This window comes from Oncorhynchus kisutch, linkage group LG3 (genome assembly GCF_002021735.2).
Source record: "Oncorhynchus kisutch isolate 150728-3 linkage group LG3, Okis_V2, whole genome shotgun sequence".
Lineage (NCBI taxonomy): Eukaryota > Metazoa > Chordata > Actinopteri > Salmoniformes > Salmonidae > Oncorhynchus > Oncorhynchus kisutch.
Window position 1 is genome coordinate 23153760 of NC_034176.2, and position 20687 is coordinate 23174446.

General features: G+C 45.1%; 1 protein-coding gene across 3 annotated transcripts in view; it reads left to right on the forward strand.

The window, feature by feature from the left end:
* LOC109878268 (homeobox protein cut-like 2) overlaps window positions 1-20687 on the forward strand; it is a 124540-nt gene that overhangs the window by 99204 nt on the left and 4649 nt on the right. For 2 of the 3 annotated variants that reach the window (XM_031819226.1, XM_020470513.2), the window contains exons 5-21: window positions 9980-10120; window positions 10914-11061; window positions 11292-11368; window positions 11453-11519; window positions 13972-14020; window positions 14771-14875; window positions 15105-15296; window positions 15388-15446; window positions 15551-15599; window positions 15835-15934; window positions 16266-16907; window positions 17482-17583; window positions 17773-18608; window positions 19078-19249; window positions 19423-19719; window positions 19956-20144; window positions 20351-20627. In XM_031819226.1, coding sequence (XP_031675086.1) covers window positions 9980-10120; window positions 10914-11061; window positions 11292-11368; window positions 11453-11519; window positions 13972-14020; window positions 14771-14875; window positions 15105-15296; window positions 15388-15446; window positions 15551-15599; window positions 15835-15934; window positions 16266-16907; window positions 17482-17583; window positions 17773-18608; window positions 19078-19249; window positions 19423-19719; window positions 19956-20144; window positions 20351-20627 — 3502 coding nt within the window. Of the gene's footprint in view, window positions 1-3823; window positions 3985-9979; window positions 10121-10913; window positions 11062-11291; window positions 11369-11452; window positions 11520-13971; window positions 14021-14770; window positions 14876-15104; window positions 15297-15387; window positions 15447-15550; window positions 15600-15834; window positions 15935-16265; window positions 16908-17481; window positions 17584-17772; window positions 18609-19077; window positions 19250-19422; window positions 19720-19955; window positions 20145-20350; window positions 20628-20687 lie in introns of those variants that run through there. The other variant, XM_031819231.1, reaches the window with a different exon arrangement.

Genomic DNA, 20687 nt, shown 5'->3' on the forward strand with positions numbered 1-20687 from the left:
TCTTTACTAAAGAAGGAATATTGAATACTTGAATGGAATTTGTCCACGTACTTTTGTATATATAGTCTATATAATGGTAAGACTGACACTCAAGCTCTGAAGTCTACATGACTTCAGTTGTTCACGAAACAGTTATTGCTTATTAGTTTTGTAATGCAGAAAGAAAACATGAACGCTTACTCTATCAATTAAAGTGGTGGAGTTAGTTTTTTGTTTATGTATATTTCTAAGAGTGTCTTTTGACATTGTTGTAGAGACACTAGTTATTGATGTAATGCCGTCTATGTCCTTCAGTCTGCCAGACAAAGGCATGTGTGGAACACATACAGCAGAGTGCAGAAAGAGTCTCTCTTTCAGCTTGTCTGTCAGTGAAAGACTCTTCTTTCACCATTTACTCTCTCTTTACTCTCTACACTCTTCTTCACATCAAGACGTTAAGGGACAAACGTTTGTTCTGCTCTCTGAATATCAGATGTGTAGTATTTAAAAGACAACACAGAAACCTACTGATTTTACTGTAGTATTAGGATTTTTGTATTTCTTTCATAGCTTGTCAAAGTTAATATTTAGTTAAATGGTTTTATTGTAGCTACAAAAATCAATATAATCTAGGTTGAAACAAGGATAGACATGAAATAATTGTACCTTGTGAGTGCAAGCGACTGCAGTTGTTTAAAGAATAGATGACTTTGTAAAGACTATTAGACTTTAGCTGCTTTGGATGGAGACTCCCATACTCTAAGTTTGTTATTTTTTTGTTGAATTTTAAAAAGCTAACCTTTTTCAAAGGTAGCCATTTTGATGATGCACTTTGTCTTTGAAGGTTGAACTAAGGACAAACAGTTCAGTCAACCTAGTTTCGATCCATGACAGTGTTACGGTTTGTTGCAACAGCAGAAAATTATGTTTTTGGACCTTGAAGACCACTTGGAGAAAAACAAAAAACAAAAACAAGACTGTTTTGAATGAAAATAAAAAAACCTTGAAGCACAGCCTTATAAATTAATTTGTTCGTGTTGTATGATGGGAACACAGCTGGCCTCATTAACACACGCACAACACATAATTATAGAGTTTTTTTCCTCTCTCCAGCCAGCCAGCGCTTGGCTAATGGGCTTGCTGGGTTAATTATGTCAGAGCGTAATTACACAGGGCCCAGGGAGACGTAGTGGTGCACCCCGCTGAGCCCACACCGCCTAATGATGGTGTATCGCTGACAGGGCCAAGACGGACCGCCCCAACACACCTGCTTGTCTTGGCTCACGCCACCCTCGTCCACTTCTACGCACCACCACCGCCCACCCAGACACACGTTTGGGACCTGTCTGTCCCACCAGACACAGTTTCTATGTGGACAAAAACACAGTGGGCCCTGGCCAAGCCTGTTCTATATCCAACTTCATAGGAACAACCATAGGAGTTAGCTATCCAGCACAAACAGATCTGTGGTGACCAGGCTAGCCCTGGCCTGTCAAGGAGCAACACCCAGCACCCAGAGAGCTCCCCCCTGCTGTGGGATGAGCAATAGCAGAGTAACACCAGACCAGTGGCTGCTAGGAACCAGCCATGGAAGCCCTTTATCTCATCTGTAACGCTGATGCAAACTCTGCTCACAGTGTAAACGATGTAGATGATGAGACCACACACACATAGATTCTATGATAGCTTACACAATAACACCAAACCAGGTAGAACTTTTTAAAGAACTGTGGTGAAGTACAAATGATGCCAGGATCCTGAATGCCAACTTGTCTTTGCTGGTATACTGCGAGGACAGCAGGCGTGTGTGTGTCCAGAATAACCTCCTGAACCTCCTCATAAAATTCTGTTCATCAACACCTTCTCCCAGTCACTGTGATTCATGTGGTAATGAACCATGTTTCACTGAAGAATATGATGTATTAATATGCTACGATTTATGACCCTCAATGAGGTGCTGTTATGCTATCTGTTATCATGACCTCAAGGCAGATGTCCAATCAACCATAATTAAGATAAGGGCTGAATTAAAACATTTACTGTAGTTGCATAGATAACGATATGACTGACTTCTGTACATAATGGTGGGTCGGCCATGGTTCGCTTCCTGATTGGGATGAAGTAATTCTAGGTATAATGGCAGGATAGTGTACAACTCCATTTAATTATTTAATATTCCTTTTTTAGTAAAGATTTACGGTTAGAGATTTGCTCTTAAAGGAATATCAAGCACTGCATATTAGCAACTTCAATTAGTAGCCCTGTTCTCTTTCATTATCAGCAGTTTTCTCTCTCCCCCAAATGATTGCCCATCTTTCAGAGCTACACCCTGGTCCTTCAGAGTACCCCTGCTGCTCCCCTCTTTGACTGGGTTCATTTTGTATACAGATCTACCATATACACTATATATACAGCAGAATGTGGACACCCCTTCAAATTAGTGGATTCGGCTATTTCAGCCACACCCGTTGCGGACAGGTGTATAAAATCAAGCACACAGCCATGCAATCTCCATAAACAAACATTGGCAGTAGAATGGCCTTAATGAAGAGCTCAGTGACTTTCAACATGGCACCGTCATAGGATGCCACCTTCCCAACAAGTCAGTTTGTCATATTTCTGCCCTGCTAGAACTGCCCCGGTCAACTGCAAGTGCTGTTATTGTGAAGTGGAAACATCTAGGAGCAACAATGGTTCAGCCCCGAAGTGGTCGGCCACACAAGCTCACAGAACAGGACCACCGAGTGCAGAAGCACCTAAAAATCGTCTGTCCTCGATTGCAACACTCACTACCAAGTTCCATACTGCCTCTACAAGCAACATCCGAGATTAGAGTGTTACTTTATTAATCCCAACTGGGGAAATTGTTTCATCACAGCATCATCAAAAATGACTTACAATGACCAACACATGAAGAAAAGGGGAAAAAACACTTTAAGGCACATGCACCAACCATAGTATCCCTAAGATAATAGTCTGATTCAAGTGCTGTTTTCTATCATACTCTGGAGGGAAACAAGCAACAAAAAAACATTTGAATAGAAAGACCTCATTAAACAGTTACTCAATTATACTTCTTTAGGATTGTCCCCAACTAAAAAAAATCTTGGTCCACCGAAAGTCGTCTGTTCTTTCTACCAATGGATTGGTTGACATTTTTTAAGTATTTTTCCATATATAGACACACCCTATGTGTTTTAATAAAATCATCTATATGCATTGAGCTTGTCTAATACTTAAAGTTTATGGTTTGATGAAATAAGACATGCCTCACGAGGGCGCCAGAGATCTAGATAACCAGAAGAAGAAAAAAACTTAGCTGACCCAACTATTCTCCTCCCGCTGGCTTTCGCAGATTCTGCCATTACCCCCTTGAAGTTAATAGGCTACATGAGGAGTCAGCAACCTTTCTCATGTTGAATGCAAATGTATCTTACCATTTCTACCGATCTGCGTGCCAGTTATGGTTTTCACATGTAAATTTGTGTGAAACAGTTTCATTTAATGTATAATAAGTCTTCATATCTCAACATTGTCATGTGGTTAATCAAAATGATACAACCCTAAAAAGTGACTTATTTGCCATGACCAACTATGTAAAATAGCCTACATAAAGCGAACAAATGAAAACATTGGAGCCTGCAGGTAGAAAGCATCCTGATAAAAATGTATGTCCTAGAAATCACATTAGCTGCACATGGCCTGTCTGCAACATTGTGTAAAATATTCTGGTCCCTCAGAGTTACCCCGCCAGTGAGCTCCGGACAGACACAGCTGTAGGCTATTTGCAAGGGATAAGAAGCAGTGCTTGACTTGGGGAGGAGCTCACCGGAGCTGAGTATTGGCACCTCAAATGTTATACTGCTTGAGCGTCTGTTCCTCTTATAGAATATTAGCTCAGAAGTATTGTGGAGCTCTTGCACCAAAATATAAACAGTACCAGCACCCAAAATGAGTACCGGAAACTATTTCAGTCCCTGCCAAGCGCTGATAAGAAGTAATCAGGTAGGCCTATTTTATGACGTTTCCACTGGATCAGAGCATGACATTTTTCGCATTCACGCTGAGTGGTTATCGAAAGGGAGACAGCTGGAAAGATTTTGCAGGTAGCCTAGACTACTTCTATGCGTGCGCGTCATTACTCAACATTGACAGGAGAGCACCAAACAAAAGACAAAGACTAAATTGACAAAACTCGTAAATGGAATGAAATATCAAAACTTGTTTCTCACAAGTGTACCATAGGTTGTGCAAACAATGTGTCCACTCAGACAATGAGAACGGAAAGACTGGAATAATATTGAAAGCATCAAAGTAATTACCGTGACCAATGTAACAAACATTGTAGATTAAGGGTATATGTAATGGTGAATATACACTAACAATCAAACGCTAACAATTTGTCAATCCGACGTCTGCATTGGCCATGCAGATTTACGGTGATTTGCAGAAATCAGGGCATTCACTTCTTGTGCTTCACCGAGCAGCGCAGAGCTGTTGTCAAGGAAGTGCGTTTGTGTTTATACAGGATGTGCCGCGCCCACCTACTGTCAACCAATCATGTCAATGCCGAGCTATACAGAGCTCTCCGCATTGTTGCAACATTTGGGAGGGGCATGGTGATGTGGTAAAGAGCTCGATTTGGAGCATCCAACATGGAGCCTCCAACCATATTTTCGGTTCAAGCATAAATGGGCTTTTAGTTTAGGCCTCCGCGATGGATCAGTTCACTGAGATGGACGCATATATGTATATTTTACCGTTCAAAAGTTTGGGATCACTTGGACATTTCCTTGTTTTTGAAAGAAGCACATTTAGTCTATTAAAATAACATCAAATTGATCAGAAATACAGTGTAGACATGGTTAATGTTGTAAATGACTATTGTAGCAGGAAATGAAATATTTTTTTTAATGGAATATCTACATAGGCGTACAGAGGCCCATTATCAGCAACCATCACTCCTGTGTTCCAATGGCAAGTTGTGTTAGCTAATCCAAGTTTATCATTTTAAAAAGCTAATTGATCATTAGAAAACCCTTTTACAACTGGTGTACTGATTAAAGAAGCAATAAAACTGCTCGACTAAAACCATCTTGGTTGACCAACAGCCTATTGACCAAACAATCGACCAGTCGACTAATTGGGGTCAGCCCGAACACTCATTAAAATGCCTCATCGCTGTGGGTAAAAATGACCGTCTAAACCTCAGTGGTTTAGACAGGATGAACCTGCTCCTGAAGCTGCTCCTGTGTTGTATTTGAGTGCTGTGGAGTGGTCAGCACAATAATTGTTAACCGGGAATTTCATGAAATGGGTTTCCATGGCTGAGCAGCCACACACAAGCCTAAGAGTGGTGTAAAGCTCGCCTCCATTGAACTCTGGATCAGTGGAAACGTGTTCTCTGGAGTGATGAATCACACTTCACCATCTGGCAGTCCGACAGACGAATCTGGGTTTGGCGGATGCCAGGAGTACGCTACCTGCATAGTGCCAACTGTAAAGTTTGGTGGAGGAGGAATAATGGTCTAGGGCTGTGTTTCATGTTTCGGGCTAGGCCCCTTAGTTCCAGTGAAGGGAAATCTTAATGCTACAGCATACAATTACATTCTTGACAATTTGTGGCAACAGTTTGGGGAAGGCCCTTTCCTGTTTCAGCATGAAAATGCCCCCGTGCACAAAGCAAGGTCCATACAGAAATGGTTTGTCGAGATCAATGTGGAATAACTTGACTGGCCTACAGAGCCCTGACCTCAACGCTATGGAACACCTTTGGGATGAATTGGAACACCATCTGCGAGCCAGGCCTAATCGCCCAACATCAGTACCCGACCTCACTAACGCTCTTGTGGCTGAATGGAAGCAAGGCCCTGCAGCAATGTTCCAACATCAAGTGGAAAGCCTTCCCAGAAGAGTGGAGTCTGTTATAGCAGCAAATGAGGACCAACTCCATATTAATGCCCATGGTTTTGGAATGAGATGTTTGACGAGCAGGTGTCCACATACTTTTGGCCATGTAGTTTATCTACCGTCACTTTAAATTGGATTTAGCCACTGATTGATAATCCCTTCTTGTCCAGGTATGAGAGCCTACCGTAATCTCTGCGTTTTGATCAGGGAAGGTTAAAAGGATATATGGAAAAGAGGCTGATAAAGGGATTTCTGTGACAGTGGGTCGATGTGAATAGCACTGTTTTAAGTCATCCTGTTTGTCTAAGAAGAGCTTTTCTCTTCAGTGTGATGTCCCATGTGACTGATGCAATATCTCCAGTGTTGGTGTAACAGTGAACATAGACACGCAGGAGGCTAATTTTACTGTAAACGGTCCTGGGAAAAATTGTTAAATCGGTTACCAAGTGTTTCTGATGAAACTTCAGATATGTCAAGTGGCTGTGGAAGTCTTTGAACAAATTGCTTATTTAAACTTGTGCGTCCCTGATAAGTGTTTGTACGTTTGACTGTTGTGTTTCTGTGGCCTGTTTAGTCTTGGCTGTCTTGTCTCAGTGGTGTCTGTTGAAGTGTAAACGTCTGTGGTTAGGCTCTCTGAAAAGTCAGTTCTGTCTGTGCCCATGCTATAAAAGGATACGATTGTGATCCACACAGCAGCAGAAAGACAAACGGATGAAAGCTGCGGGAGAAAAGTTTGTGCAGCAAAGCAGCGATTTCCCCTCCTCTTTTGGAGTTTTAAAGGGCTGATGTGTGTCTCTACATCCTCCCTTCCTCCTAGTCAGACAGCTCCCCTGAGCCTCTCTCTCTGTGCTTTGGCACTAGAAGTCACCTCCTTTGGTGTGCGGCATGCAGGTACACAACAGGAGCAGCTCTCTCTCTCAGAGCTGTTGAACTTTTCGGGAGGGGAAGAAAGGGAAGGGAAGATTAAAAACAGCCCTGTGAAGTGGAGTGCCGAGTCGCCTCCTGAGAATTCCTGGCATAATAATTTAAATGATCAAATGATACAGAGGAGACTTGTTAGCAGAGAAACAGACTCCTAGTTGGCCCCATGGGGCCCAGCTCTGCTGCACATGCATTGCAAAGCAGCTCCTCTGTTGTGCTAAAGAATCCAGCTTCTTTTTTTTCTGTTCGTTTCAGGAGCAGACTTTTTCCACACTTTGTTTAGGTGTATACTCGGGACTAAAGTGCGTGTCATATTCTACTGCAATCTATGCGGTTTACTTTTTAATGAATTTATACATTTAGGTGATGCTCTCCATTGAATTTGATCTCAGTAGTTTAGTCTATTCATGTCATTAGGCCCAGCCTGTGAGATTTTCAAAGGCATCTCATTTGAGTGAATTCCAGAGACACTCTTGGGAACAATTTCTCAGTGGGATTCTGTCTCCTACTGTTGATACTACTGTGAAGGAGCGCATATGATGCACTGTCCTGTACTGTCTCATGCAGGATTTGGGATAGTAGGCTGTTTAAAAAGTTACATTTGAAAGATCCTGACACAAGTTGAATAATAGGTAATAGGTATAAGTATTTTGACAGCAGAACCAGGATAATTGTGATATCTCATTATATTTGACCAAATAGACTGCAATGAAATTCACTTGACTGAAGTGTTGAACTTTATACTTGACCATTTTTACATTATGTTCAGATGTTCAGAAAGTATTCAGACCCCTTGACTTGCACATTTTGTTACGTTACAGCCTTATTCTAAAATTGATTAAATAAAAAAAAATCATCAATCTACACACAATACCCCATAATGACAAAGCGAAAACAGGTTTTTAGAATAAAAAGAAATAATATCAAAATAATACCTTATTTACATACAGTGGGGCAAAAAAGTATTTAGCCAGCCACCAATTGTGCAAGTTCTCCCACTTAAAAAGATGAGAGGCCTGTAATTTTCATCATAGGTACACTTCAACTATGACAGACAAAATGAGAAAAAAAATCCAGAAAATCACATTGTAGGATTTTTTATGAATTTATTTGCAAATTATGGTATATGATAAACGGAGAGTAGCAGCAGCGTAAAGAAAAAAGGGGGCTGGGGGGCACAGAATGCAAATAGTCTGGGTAGCCATTTGATTACCTGTTCAGGAGTCATATGGCTTGGGGGTAAAAACTGTTGAGAAGCCTTTTTGTCCTAGACTTGGCACTCCGGTACCACTTGCCATGCGGTAGTAGAGAGAACAGTCTATGACTGGGGTGGCTGGGGTCTTTGACAATTTTTAGGGCCTTCTTCCTCTGACACCATCTGGTGTAGAGGTCCTGGATGGCAGGCAGCTTAGCCCCAGTGATATACTGGACCGTACGCACTACCCTCTGTAGTGCTTTGCGGTCAGAGGCCGAGCAGTTGCCGTACCAGGCAGTGATGCTCTCGATGTTGCAGCTATAAAACTTTTTGAGGATCTGAGGACCCATGCCAAATCGTTTTAGTTTCCAGAGGGGGAATAGGCTTTGTCGTGCCCTCCTCACAACTGTCTTGGTGTGTTTGGACCATTCTAGTTTTGTTGTTGATGTGGACACCAAGGAACTTGAAGCTTTCAACCTGGTCCACTACAGCCCCGTCGAAGAGAATGGGGGCGTGCTCGGTCCTCTTTTTCCTGTAGTCCACAATCATCTCCTTAGTCTTAGTTACGTTGAAGAATAGGTTGTTATTCTGGCACCATCCGGCCAGGTCTCTGACCTCCCTATAGGCGGTCTCGTCGTTGTCGGTGATCAGGCCTACCACTGTTGTCGTCTGCAAACTTAATGATGCTGTTGAAGTCGTGCCTGGCCATGCAGTCGTGGGTGAACAGGGAGTACAGGAGGGGACTGAGCACGCACCCCTGAGGGGCTCCAGTGTTGAGGATCAGCGTGGCAGATGTGTTGCTACCTACCCTCACCACCTGAGGGCGGCCCGTCAGGAAGTCCAGGATCCAGTTGCAGAGAGAGGTGTTTAGTCCCAGGATCCTTAGCTTAGTGATGTGCTTTGAGGGTACTATGGTGTTGAACGCTGAGCTGTAGTCAATGAATAGCATTCTCACATAAGTGTTCCTTTTGTCCAGGTGGGAAAGGGCCTTGTGGAGTGCAATAGAGATTGCGTCATCTGTGGATCTGTTTGGGCGGTATGCAAATTGGAGTGGGTCTAGGGTTTCCGGGATAATGGTGTTGATGTGAGCCATTACCAACATTTCAAACCACTTCATGGCTACGGACGTGAGTGCTACGGGTCTGTAGTCATAGCCACAACACAATAATACCAAGCGTCACATCTGGAGGAAACCTGGCACCATCTCTACGGTGAAGCATGGTGGTGGCAGCATCATGTCGTGGGGATGTTTTTCAGAGGCAGGCACTGGGAGACTAGTCAGGATTGAGGGAACGATGAACGGAGCAAAGTACAGAGAGATCCTCGATGACAACCTGCTCCGGAGCGCTAAGGACCTCGGACTGGGATGAAGGTTCACCTTCCAACAGGACAACAAACCTAAGCACACAGCCAAGACAACGCAGAAGTGGCTTTGGGACAAGTCTCAATGTCCTTCCATGGCCCAGGCAGATTTGAACCCGATCGAACATCTCTGGAAAGACCTGAAAATAGCTGTACAGCAATGCTCCCCATCCAACCTGACAACTTGATAGGATAATGGGACAAACTCCCTAAATATAGGTGTGCCAAGCTTATAGCGTCATACTCAAGAAGACCTGAGGCTGTAATCTCTGCCAAAGGTTCTTCAACAAAGTACTGAGTAACGGGTCTGAATACTTATGTAAATGTAATATTTCCATTTTTTTATTTGTAATATATTTTCAACAATTTCTAAAAACCTGTTTTTGCTTTGTCATTATGGGGTATTGTGTGTAGATTGAGGAAAAAACAACAACATTACTTTTAGAATAAGGTTGTAACTTAACAAAATGCGGAAAAAGTAAATGGGTCTGAGTACTTTCCGAATGCACTGTACAAGCTTTTGAATTCTCTTTATTTGTGAGTGGCTGTTTTGTGTGGAATGGTTCATAGAATAATAACTAATTCCTCTCCATCGTGTGTTTTTGCTCTCAGACCCAGCTCCTGTGCTGGAGGCCACACACACCCTGGAGGAGAGGCTGCAGCAGCTGCAGAGTTCGGCTCCAGACAGTGAGGCCCTGGTCAGGGAGGTCAGCAGGCACTGGAGGAGACACCTGGAGTGCCTTAACAAGCCAGGTCAGTGCCATTGCCACAGCACTCACCCCAGAATGGGCCCAGGCCCAGCTCACTGCTGCATGTGTGTTCAATGTTGTAAAGTATTTATTTTTCAGATAAAAACATCTAGACAGTGATTTTGTTGTGCAAAAACACACTATAAGCCACACAAGCAGGGTAGTAAAACAGAAATTATTTTTTAATTGTTTAGTTCTGAACAGATTTTTTTTTATTGTCGTTTCGTTTCACTGTTCCCCGACGTCTTACCTTTTTGTCATTAATAAATCCAATGTGAAACGTAATAACTATAGTATCCTTAACTAGCATTGAAAAAGTGAATCCATGAATCCTGAATCACGCTTGTAAAGTCAATAGGCTATAGTAGACTATGCTTTGGCGGGGCAGGTAGCCTACACACACACACACTGGCAAAGATTTTCAGCTGACAGGCAGGCACTTGAATAAGTTTCTGAGTGACAGAGTGAGGGATTTGCATAGGTGCTTTTTTGCGTATTATTTGTTGTGTGACTGGGAAAAAAATCACATGTTCGTAAAAAATAACGTTATTAACCTGTTCCCATGCTTTTAAAATAACGGTTCTGTTCCAGAACGGTATTGATCACTTTTGTTCCTGATTCTGGTCCTTGAAAAATGATGTTATTTTCCGGTTTTCTGTTCTGTTCCCTGAATCGTTTCCAACCCAAGTGTACAAGGATGTCTCTGTTCCATACACTCTCTCTGTGGCCCCTCACTTCAGATGACTACAGCTCTCATCTGTACTCCTCTCCCTCTCCTATCCTTCTCTTCTCCACAGACGACACAGAGGACGGCCCAGCAGCAGCGTCAGGAGCTGTGGAGGCATCGAGCCGGACCGCCTATGGGATGACTCCCAAAAGCAAACAGGCCTTCAGGGCCACATGCTCACCTCAGCAGAACCACCAGATCCAGAGTCAGACAGAGGGGTGAGAAACACAGGCCTGGTCCTCGCCTCCTTCACACCCCTGTGTATAATAACCCCTGTGTATAATAACTCCTGTGTATAATACAGACAAAAATTAGAACAGCCCTCATCAGTCATACTGTACAATGAAAATAGACCTAGATGTAAACAGAATGCAATGCAGTATTGTGTGCTGTATTCCTGAGAGTCTATGAAAGTTTGGTCATCTTAGACATTGTGTCTTCCTCATAGGAAGGCCGAAGACGCAGATACCACTCTGGCCGACAGACTGGGTGAGGCCGAGGAGAGGATCAAAGTGCTGCATTCATGTGAGAATTTTTGTCCGATGGTCCTTTCTGGACACCGTGAGGCGAAAGGACATCATGACTAATGGCCTTCGTTTATCTTTCTAGCTCTGAGCACAGCCCAGACAGACCTGCTGGACCTGCGGTGTAAATACGACCAGGAGAAGGCCAACAAGTAAGAGCCTGGCTGTCTCTCTACTCTATGTTCATACTGTCCTCTGCTGCTTCTCTAACATGTCCATACTGTCCTCTCTGCTGCTTCTCTAACATGTCCATACTGTCCTCTCTGCTGCTTCTCTAACATGTCCATACTGTCCTCTCTGCTGCTTCTCTAACATGTCCATACTGTCCTCTCTGCTGCTTCTCTAACATGTCCATTGCAATCCTTCACTTTTCTCATGATCTACACCACTATGCTCAGCCTTCTCTCTTTAGCCATGCTTGCTCTACCCGAATCAGCACATGGTCACTCCCCCACTATAATGTACTGTACCAATTTCCAGTCTGAACCCTTAGAATGCCATTGTAAAAACAGACCTAGGTTGCATCTGAAATGGCACCCTATTTCCTTATAGTTCACTACTTTTGCCCAGAGCCCTAGGCGGGTAGTGCACATTATAGGGCAGGGTTCCCCAACTGACATCCCACAGGTGTTTTTATTTGGCCCCACAATTTTTCATTGTTGGACATAAAAGACTGTAAAAACACCAGGAAATGAGCTCTAGGTGATTTTAGATTTGAAGAGACGTGATTATACAAATGTAAGCAAGGTTTGAAATTATAATGTTTTTCAAATATGATATCTGTTTGGGCTTCTTGCGGTCAATTTGTAGTGTACGAATTATTTACAAATTGTTCTGGCCCCCCGACCATCCGCTTAAGAAAAACAATCGGCCCTCTACTGAATGTAGTTGATGATCCCTGATATAGGGAACCATTTTGGACGTTACCGGGGTGTGACTCACCGACTAATGCAGGTCTATGGATGGGAGACTCTGTGTTGGCCTCCTCTGTCTGCAGCCAGAGCCTTGACACGCCTCAAGAAGGATGGCTCCATTTAAAGATTGCTCCAGAAATATTCTACCTCGTCCTGGATCTGTGAGCGCTATGCATTCAGCTCAACGGTTGAAATGAATCTGAAGTTGTATGACGGATGTCGATACACATTAAAAGTAAACACTCCTTTGTTTGGGTAGTGCTGCGGACGGAGCACAGTGAGCCGGTGCTAATGGATTTTCTCCCAGACTTAATCCATGGTGCAATTGAACTGGAGTTTCCAGACCCACCACCATCCATTCTGCTGGATTTGAAACATTTTCCATTTGACTCCCCTCTCATATTTAGCAGCTGTTCACAGTGACAGCTCTTTAGCTCCCTGTGAGGAAGAGGAAGGATGGTTGTGTGTTGGTGCTTGGGCCACCGGGCCAGTGCTTCATTTGTGAATGGCTGGGTTTGTAGTTAATGAATAGGTAATGAGTTATACATCCTATAGGGGTTGACATATGAGTGGGTGTTGTCCTCAACTGACTGCAGTAGTCTAATAGGAATACTAAATACACAACCCATAACCCACAGCCCATAATCACCACTACCTCTCTCTCGACTCATCCCCATGGCTCTGTGATTCCAACTTTACCTCTTCTTACTCTCACTGACTTTTTCCTTGATGTTGATAATTAGGGTAATTTGGCTACTTTGGCTGATTTTGAGTATCTGAACAGGTAATCAATATAAAGCATTTTTCCATGCTGCACAAGTTCATTAAATCTATGTGACACCTCTTACCTTTTTCTGTCAGTGTGGTCCCATCTATCATAGGCTTATTGGCGTGGCCTGGACACTGCCCAGAGCCCTATGAGTCTTGGACTGTACACCAGCACAACACTACTACTAATTAATATGGAGAAATATTGGATGATTGGGCATTTTAAAGGTCTTGAATTTGAGGTTCTAACTGTTGTTAACCACACAATGTTGGAAAGCAATGCTTTGTGACTATTCAGAATGGGTGATGAGTTAAGTTGTTTGTCATTCATCTTCCTAAAGCAAGCCCATAATAACCAGCAGTGAGATGAAGGGCACTGTGGGGGCAGACGGAGGTGAGGAAGAACATGGTTGGTTTGAAAAGAGTTTGTTTGATAGTGAACAAGATCTCTGATTTCCTCTCAAAAACACATTTAGTGAAACGGAAAGAGGTTTCTTTGTCCTGAAAAATTCCAGAAATCTATGTGCATATTTTAATCAATCTCACAATACTCATTAATTCATTTTTCTCCACCTTTTGAAAATCAAGTCCCATGTGTCTAAAAAGAAACTGTTGAACTTCAAACAAACCTCATGAATAATCTGGCTGAGCTGCTATTTAAATTAGACTTCTGATTGTTAGATGTATGGAGGCATGTTGGGATGCAATCTCCAAAGAACTCTGAGTAGGGGTCAGACAGGCAGTCCAGGGCGCTATGTGAGGACGGATGCTTTCTTGATGTTGTGTGAAGACGGGGTCAGTGTGTGATTTACTGTGAATCATGTAAGGAAAGTGTGTAAAAGTCAAGGAGGGTGTATAAATCATACTAGACTATGAGATAGCCCCCTCAGTAACCCACTGGCTGGTTCTGTGTGTGTTCCAGGGTAGAGGAGGTCAGCGTGATCATGATGAACCTTGAGAAGGCGAACCAGGTGAGTGAGACCTGCCGTCCTGTAGGCAGCCCTCTGAATGAGATGCTCATTCGTTAAGGTAATCACTCCTGTAATCAAGCCTCCTGTTTTAATTAGACACCCTGCATCCTGCAGCCCCCATGCCGCCTCCTCCCCTGCCTCCCACTCCCTGAGCCCCTGTGATTAGAGACAGAAAAACCTGGCCCCCGTCTGTGGGTGCTCCACGGCACCACGGCAACACTCAGTAGAGGACAGGAGAGACTGCCGAGCGCGATTGATGTCGGAGTGCCATGAGCTGGGGCTCTTACTTACCTCATTGCCTTGATTGCTATCTTTCCTTCCTAGTGATTTCTCTTCTCTCTCTCTCTCTCCTGTTCCTCTATTTCATTCTCGCTCTCTCTCTCGCTTGCTCGCTCTGTCATTTGCTCTCTATCCTACCCTCTCTCTCTGCCAGCAGCTCTTAGATAAATGTTCTCAAAATGAATCATTAATTAGCAGCCCGAGTGTGACAGAGCAGGTAAACAGTTTGGGAAGAAAGTGCGCTGACTAAACAGTCCTCTCAGCAAAATGGAGTGGTAGATGCACACTTCTGCTGGTGGGTGTTGTCTCAACCCCCCCTCTCCTATTTCTTTTTTTGCTGAGGGTCTGTCCTCAGATTTGTGTTTCTGTTCTCTTCAGGACCAGTTCATCTGTATATCTGCTGAGTGACTGACAGATTTGGTTGTGTCAGTGTTTTGTTGTGAGTTGTTATTCTGTGATGTTTGGTTGTAGAAAGCGGAGATTGCCCAGAGGCAGGTGGAAAGGCTAAAGGAGCAGCTGGCCAGTGCCCGGAGCACCACCCCAGGCAGCTATAATCCACCAGAGGGCACTAGTGGGGTAAGACAAGACCACATCCACTTCCTCTTTAGATCAATGTGTTCCTCGATTTCCTCCCCTTCAAATTCATTGACAGGGAGCCAAGTCAAGCTTCACCTCATGGATCTTTTAAGTGTGTGAATTCTGGATGTCAGAATATTAGAATTTTTGCCTTTTTCATTAGCTTACCTTTCAGCGTCTTTTACTCTTTGACTTTCTTTCTCTCACACCCTGCCTTTCTTCCCCTTAGGAGAGGGATGAGAAGGGTGGTGTGTTGTCATCCAAGTTGGAGGCTAAGCTGATTGCTAAAGACCGTGAGATCCTCAGGCTGTTGGAGAACGTACAGAGACTGCAGTTCGCACTACAGGAAGTCCAGGACACCTCAGCCAATCAGGTCATATCGCTGGAACACCAGCTGGCCTATAAAACAGAAGCTATTGAGGTATGTTCTATTGCACACACTCAAATGGCAAGAGGTACCTTCTTGTTAGTGGAGTTTTGTGAAATATGCTTCCTCTCTTTGACTGTTTCAGAGATTAGAAACTAAACTGCAATCCCAGATGGACTATGACGAGATTAAAACAGATCTCAGGTGACCCACAGTGCTTGATAAGAGAATACTAAATGTTTTACACCGTCTTATATCCAGGAACACTATAACATTCATACTGTTTTTTTTTTTCTTTCCTCTTGTAGTATCCTGAAGGTAATGAAGTTGGCCTCAGCGAATGGTAGCTCATCCCAGGTGAGATATTTACTAACGGTCTGCTGTGTATTGCGTTGTTGTTCATAGCCCAGTATTAAACAGAGTAGTTTGTTTCAAAATATACTTTTGTTTTCCTCTTAATGTTCCACTGCGGTCAAGGAAGGAAAAGTGCAGCAGGGCCATTGAATGCCTTAGTGAGCAGCATCCATTGTAAGGATATCTACAGCCACTATAATTGATACATCGGAATTTAACAGCCTGTATGTGTCACCAGGAATCTGCCAAGGCTGCAGAGGCTCTTTTGCTGGACAAAGAGGCCTTTCTTCCCTCTCACAAATACCTGATGGATAAGGCCAGAGTCTTACACAACAATGGTGAGGCAACAGTGTCTATGGCCACGTTCGAGAGCATCAAAACCGTGATGTATCATGGGTAAATTGTGACTGACTGATCTACAAATCATATGCAGTAGTTATTTATGATGCAAGGTTATTTGTAGATCAGGGAGTCAGTCTCGACTCGCCTTCCAAGTCAGCTGGTATGTCTATGACATCTAATTGTAGTTCTTGAAAGCTGTTTTGTAGTTTATAGACCCGAGACTACACAGTGTATGTAAGCTTCACGTAGTGTCTGTGTTGATTCTATGCAGCTTTAACCCCAGTGGCTGTGAAAGTGCTGTCAAACTGAGTGTGTCCGTGTCTATAGATGAGGACCAATCGGAGGAGTCAGGCAGAGAGGGGGGCAGGCCCACAGGGTCCTTCTTCTCAGTCTCCCAGGTGGATGTGCGTACCTCGGCCAGCCCTGGTCCTCCCACCATGGAAGTCTCCTCCTCTAGCTACGACCTCCCCCGCCCCTTTTCTGTGTCCCCCTGCTCAGGGGGCAGGCTGTCTGTGGACCACGTCCTCCACAAGCAGCTCCTCTGCTCCCCACTTTTCAAGAAGGAAGCCGGCAGCCCCATCATGGCCTTCCCCACCGCCCTGTACGCAGCCAAAGCCGCCCTAATGTCAACCAATCAGGGACCTGCAGGAACTGGGGGCATTGAGGCTGGCCTGCCCAGCGACCAATCAGAGAGTGGGAGCTCCACTGCAGGCGATGATGACCAGTTGGAGACAGCAGATATTGCCTTCCAGATCAAAGAGCAGCTGCTGAAGCACAACATTGGCCAGCGTGTGTTTGGTCACTACGTGCTGGGCCTATCACAGGGCTCGGTCAGTGAGATCCTGGCCCGGCCCAAGCCCTGGAGGAAGCTGACAGTGAAAGGCAAGGAGCCCTTCATCAAGATGAAACAGTTCCTGTCTGATGAGCAGAACATTCTGGCCCTCAGAACCATCCAGGTCCGACAGAGAGGTGAGTGGACTGAACAGTGGTTATCCTGAACCACAGATATAACAGCAGATCATTGGGTGGGTCAGGAAATACTGGACAGGATCACAGTGTCCAGCCATGAAAACTCACTTTCTAAACTGAAAGAATTGCAGGCATTCATTCAAAAGCATTTAATGTGCTAAAACTGAAGGTTGTCTGCAGATGTATTGCGGTAGCAGTGTTTTCATTTCAGGATTTTATTAGTGCTGAGGGATAGAGCAGCATTGCCCACTCATCTCTCATGTGGTGTGTTTTGAAAGGCTGTTGGTGTAGTTTCTGGACCTCTCTGCGGTTCAACCTTTTAATCTCCTTGACCTGCACCTCAAACTTCTTCATGGCTTCCTCTCCCATGTTTGTTGTGTTACTTTTAAACTTTGTTTTCTCCCCAGATTTCAGAGCTTTTGAAAGTTGAACTTGCCGTATACTGCAACATCAGATGCCAAGATCTCAAAGGCAGCCATTGATCTACCAGTCAAAAGCAACGCCTTGTAACTGCTCTCTGATCAGCCATCCCACTCACCCCCTTTCTCTCTCTCTGTTACCCTCTCTGTGGCAGGGAGCATCACTCCTCGCATCCGAACTCCTGAAACTGGGTCAGACGACGCCATCAAGAATATCTTGGAGCAGGCCAAGAAGGAGATCCAGTCCCAGAGAGGAGGTGGGTCGGGAACAGGTTATACATCTACTCTTTATTCAACTGTGCTAGGTCAGGTGACATTTAGATTATCATTATTTTGGTGTATACATTTGGACAGCAATTGGTTTTGATGGCAGTTTAAGTTTTTGAAGTTGGTGTGGAGTATGTATTCATAGAGGTGTGTTGTGACTGTGTGTGTGCGCTCTGCAGGTGACATTAAGTCGTCCCTGGGCAGCCCCTCGGGCAGGAGCAGTAACGGGGCAGACAGCAGCTCAGACGACACCATCAAGAACATCCTGGAGCAGGCCAGGAGGGAGATGCAGGCGCAGCAGCAGGCTCTGATGGAGATGGAGGTCTGTGGCAGGGCCTCTGCCACCAGCGCTGGGCCCCAAGTGAAGCGCCTGGGGCTCCCTGAGCCCTCCAAGGGCCTGCCCCTACCCACCTTCATCAAACAGGAGGAGGGGGGCACGGTGACTATGTGCATGGCCAACCCCATCAGCAGCCCCCAAACCCCCCTCAGTGTCCTCTCCCCTGCCGCCTTCGTTCAGAACATCATCCGTAAAGTCAAGTCAGAGATCGGCGAGGCAGGGACTTACTTCGACCAACACTGGTCCGTGGAGCGGGGGCCCATAGGCATGGTGGGTGGCGTAGGGGGCGGCAGCTCTCAGCCCTTCACCTCAGTGTCTCCCTCCCTGTCCTCTTCCTCGTCCTCGGGCCCCTCGGCCCTGCCCCGGTTGGAGAATGGAGAGTGTCTGCCCAACAGTGAGGAGGCGTCTGCGGCCGAGGAGGACACTGGCTCGGGGATGATGCAGTCTGTGGAGGTGAAGGTGGAGTCAGACGTGTCAGTGAGTGGAGAGTCAACTGGCCGTGGCCTGGCCTACTACCCATCATATATCCCCCGCACCCTGAAGCCCACCGTGCCGCCCCTGACACCGGAGCAGTATGAGATGTACATGTATCGCGAGGTGGACACCATCGAACTCACCCGACAGGTCAAAGAGAAGCTGGCCAAGAATGGCATCTGTCAGAGGATCTTTGGTGAAAAGGTTTGTTCACTTTACTTTGCTGTACTGACTTCCTTACTTCGTCCTGATTTGTCTGTCCATGCTTCATCTAAAATGGTTTGCATTGTTTTTCTGTGACTCTTTTATGCCTTGTAGCATCATACAACTAAGTAATTAGCAAGGCTTCTTTTTAAGTAAAAGATGATTCCAGAGCAAAAGCTTTATTTAATTGTATAGGTTGTGTGCTACCGCCCTCTAGTGGTTGTAGATATGCAACATTTAAAATGTAATGTGGTGAAGTTGATTTTGATTTAGTCTATTTTCACTATTTTGTCACATCTCAAACTGATTTTCGTTTTGCAAAAGAGTGTATGAAATAGCCAAACTTTTCTTCCCAAGATCTTTATCACCTTGAGATTCATATTCACATTAGAAATAGCTGTTTACTATTTACTCCTGTTTACTCTATTTTACTTGCTGACTCTTATCCTGTTTCTGGTGTCCTCTCCAGGTGCTGGGTCTGTCTCAGGGCAGTGTGAGTGACATGCTGTCTCGGCCCAAACCCTGGAGCAAGCTGACCCAGAAAGGCAGGGAACCCTTTATCCGCATGCAGCTGTGGCTGCTGGATCAGCTGGGACAAGGACTCAACCAGCTCCCCAGCCAGACCCAACCCACCTCTCAAGGTGGGCCACTCCATATCACATTGCAACATGGACACATTTATTTAATAGAAGTAATAGTTTGTATACATTTAAGTTCTGGTCAATCAGTTGAATGGAGAAGGTCTCTTTGCTTCTTCATCTGTTTCTCTAACTGATTATATTACCCTCTGATGTTTTGTGACTTCCGCCCATAGATAAAAGCCCAGTGACGGCCCAGTCGTCGCCCTCCCCGCCCCCCAGCCCAGAGGAGAGCCACCCCAGCCCGCTGGTGGAGCCTGTCAGCCTGACCCTGGAGAGCAGCAAGGAGAACCAGCAGCCTGAGGGCCTGGTGAACCCCCACCCAGAGGGAGGGAAGTCCACCCCCAGTCTGCTTTCCCTTCACCAGCCCCACACCCCGCTGGGCATCCAGGAGCTGGTGGCCATGTACCCAGAGTTGGACACATACGCTATCACCAAGAAAGTCAAGGAGGTACTGACAGACAACAACCTAGGTGAGTATGTTGGAGTATCTGGATATGGGTTTTTAGAAATGAGTGTCTATGTTCTGGTGAGTTATTGATATGTTTTGTGGTTTGGTCTGACCACCTGACTAGGAAAAACCCTGAGTCTTAGTTATGTCATGTGTCTACTAGGTCAGCAGTGTTTAAACAGATCTACTTTGTGTGCTCTGTTTGGGAAACGTGTTAAGGTGTGTGTTTACACCTTTTTGTTTGTGTGCGTGTTCTAGGGCAGCGGCTGTTTGGGGAGAGTATACTGGGCCTCACCCAGGGCTCAGTGTCAGACCTGCTCTCCAGGCCCAAGCCCTGGCATAAACTCAGCCTCAAAGGCAGGGAGCCTTTTGTCCGCATGCAATTGTGGCTCAACGACCCGCACAATGTGGACAAGCTGAGGGACATGAAGAAGATGGAGAAGAAAGGTTGGTCTATTTACAGCATGGTATCTGGTGTTCTGTTATCAGGGTTAGCAGTATGTGTATTTGCTGTACCTGCTCATATACAGTAGAGCACTGAGTGTACCCATTGATGTATGTACAGCAGCTATACTGTGTGACGTATTGATTCATGTTATTCCGTGCGTCGTCATTGAATTCTCTAACTCTTTCTCTCTCTGTTGTCCTCCCAGCCTATCTGAAGCGGCGGTATGGACTGCTGAGTACCGGCTCAGATAGTGACTCTCCCAGCGCCAGCTCTGAGTGTGTGAGCCCGGCCCTGGTCTCCATAGACCTGTGTCCCTACAGCCAGGTGAAGAAGCCCAGGGTGGTGCTGGGGGCTGAGGAGAAGGATGCTCTGAGGAAGGCCTATCTCCTGGAGCCATACCCATCCCAGCACACCATTGAGATACTGGCCTCCCAGCTCAACCTCAAAACCAATACCGTCATCAACTGGTTTCACAACTATAGGTCAGACATTGCTTCAGATCCCCACCCCCAGAGGGACTAGAATAATGACATTTGATCAAT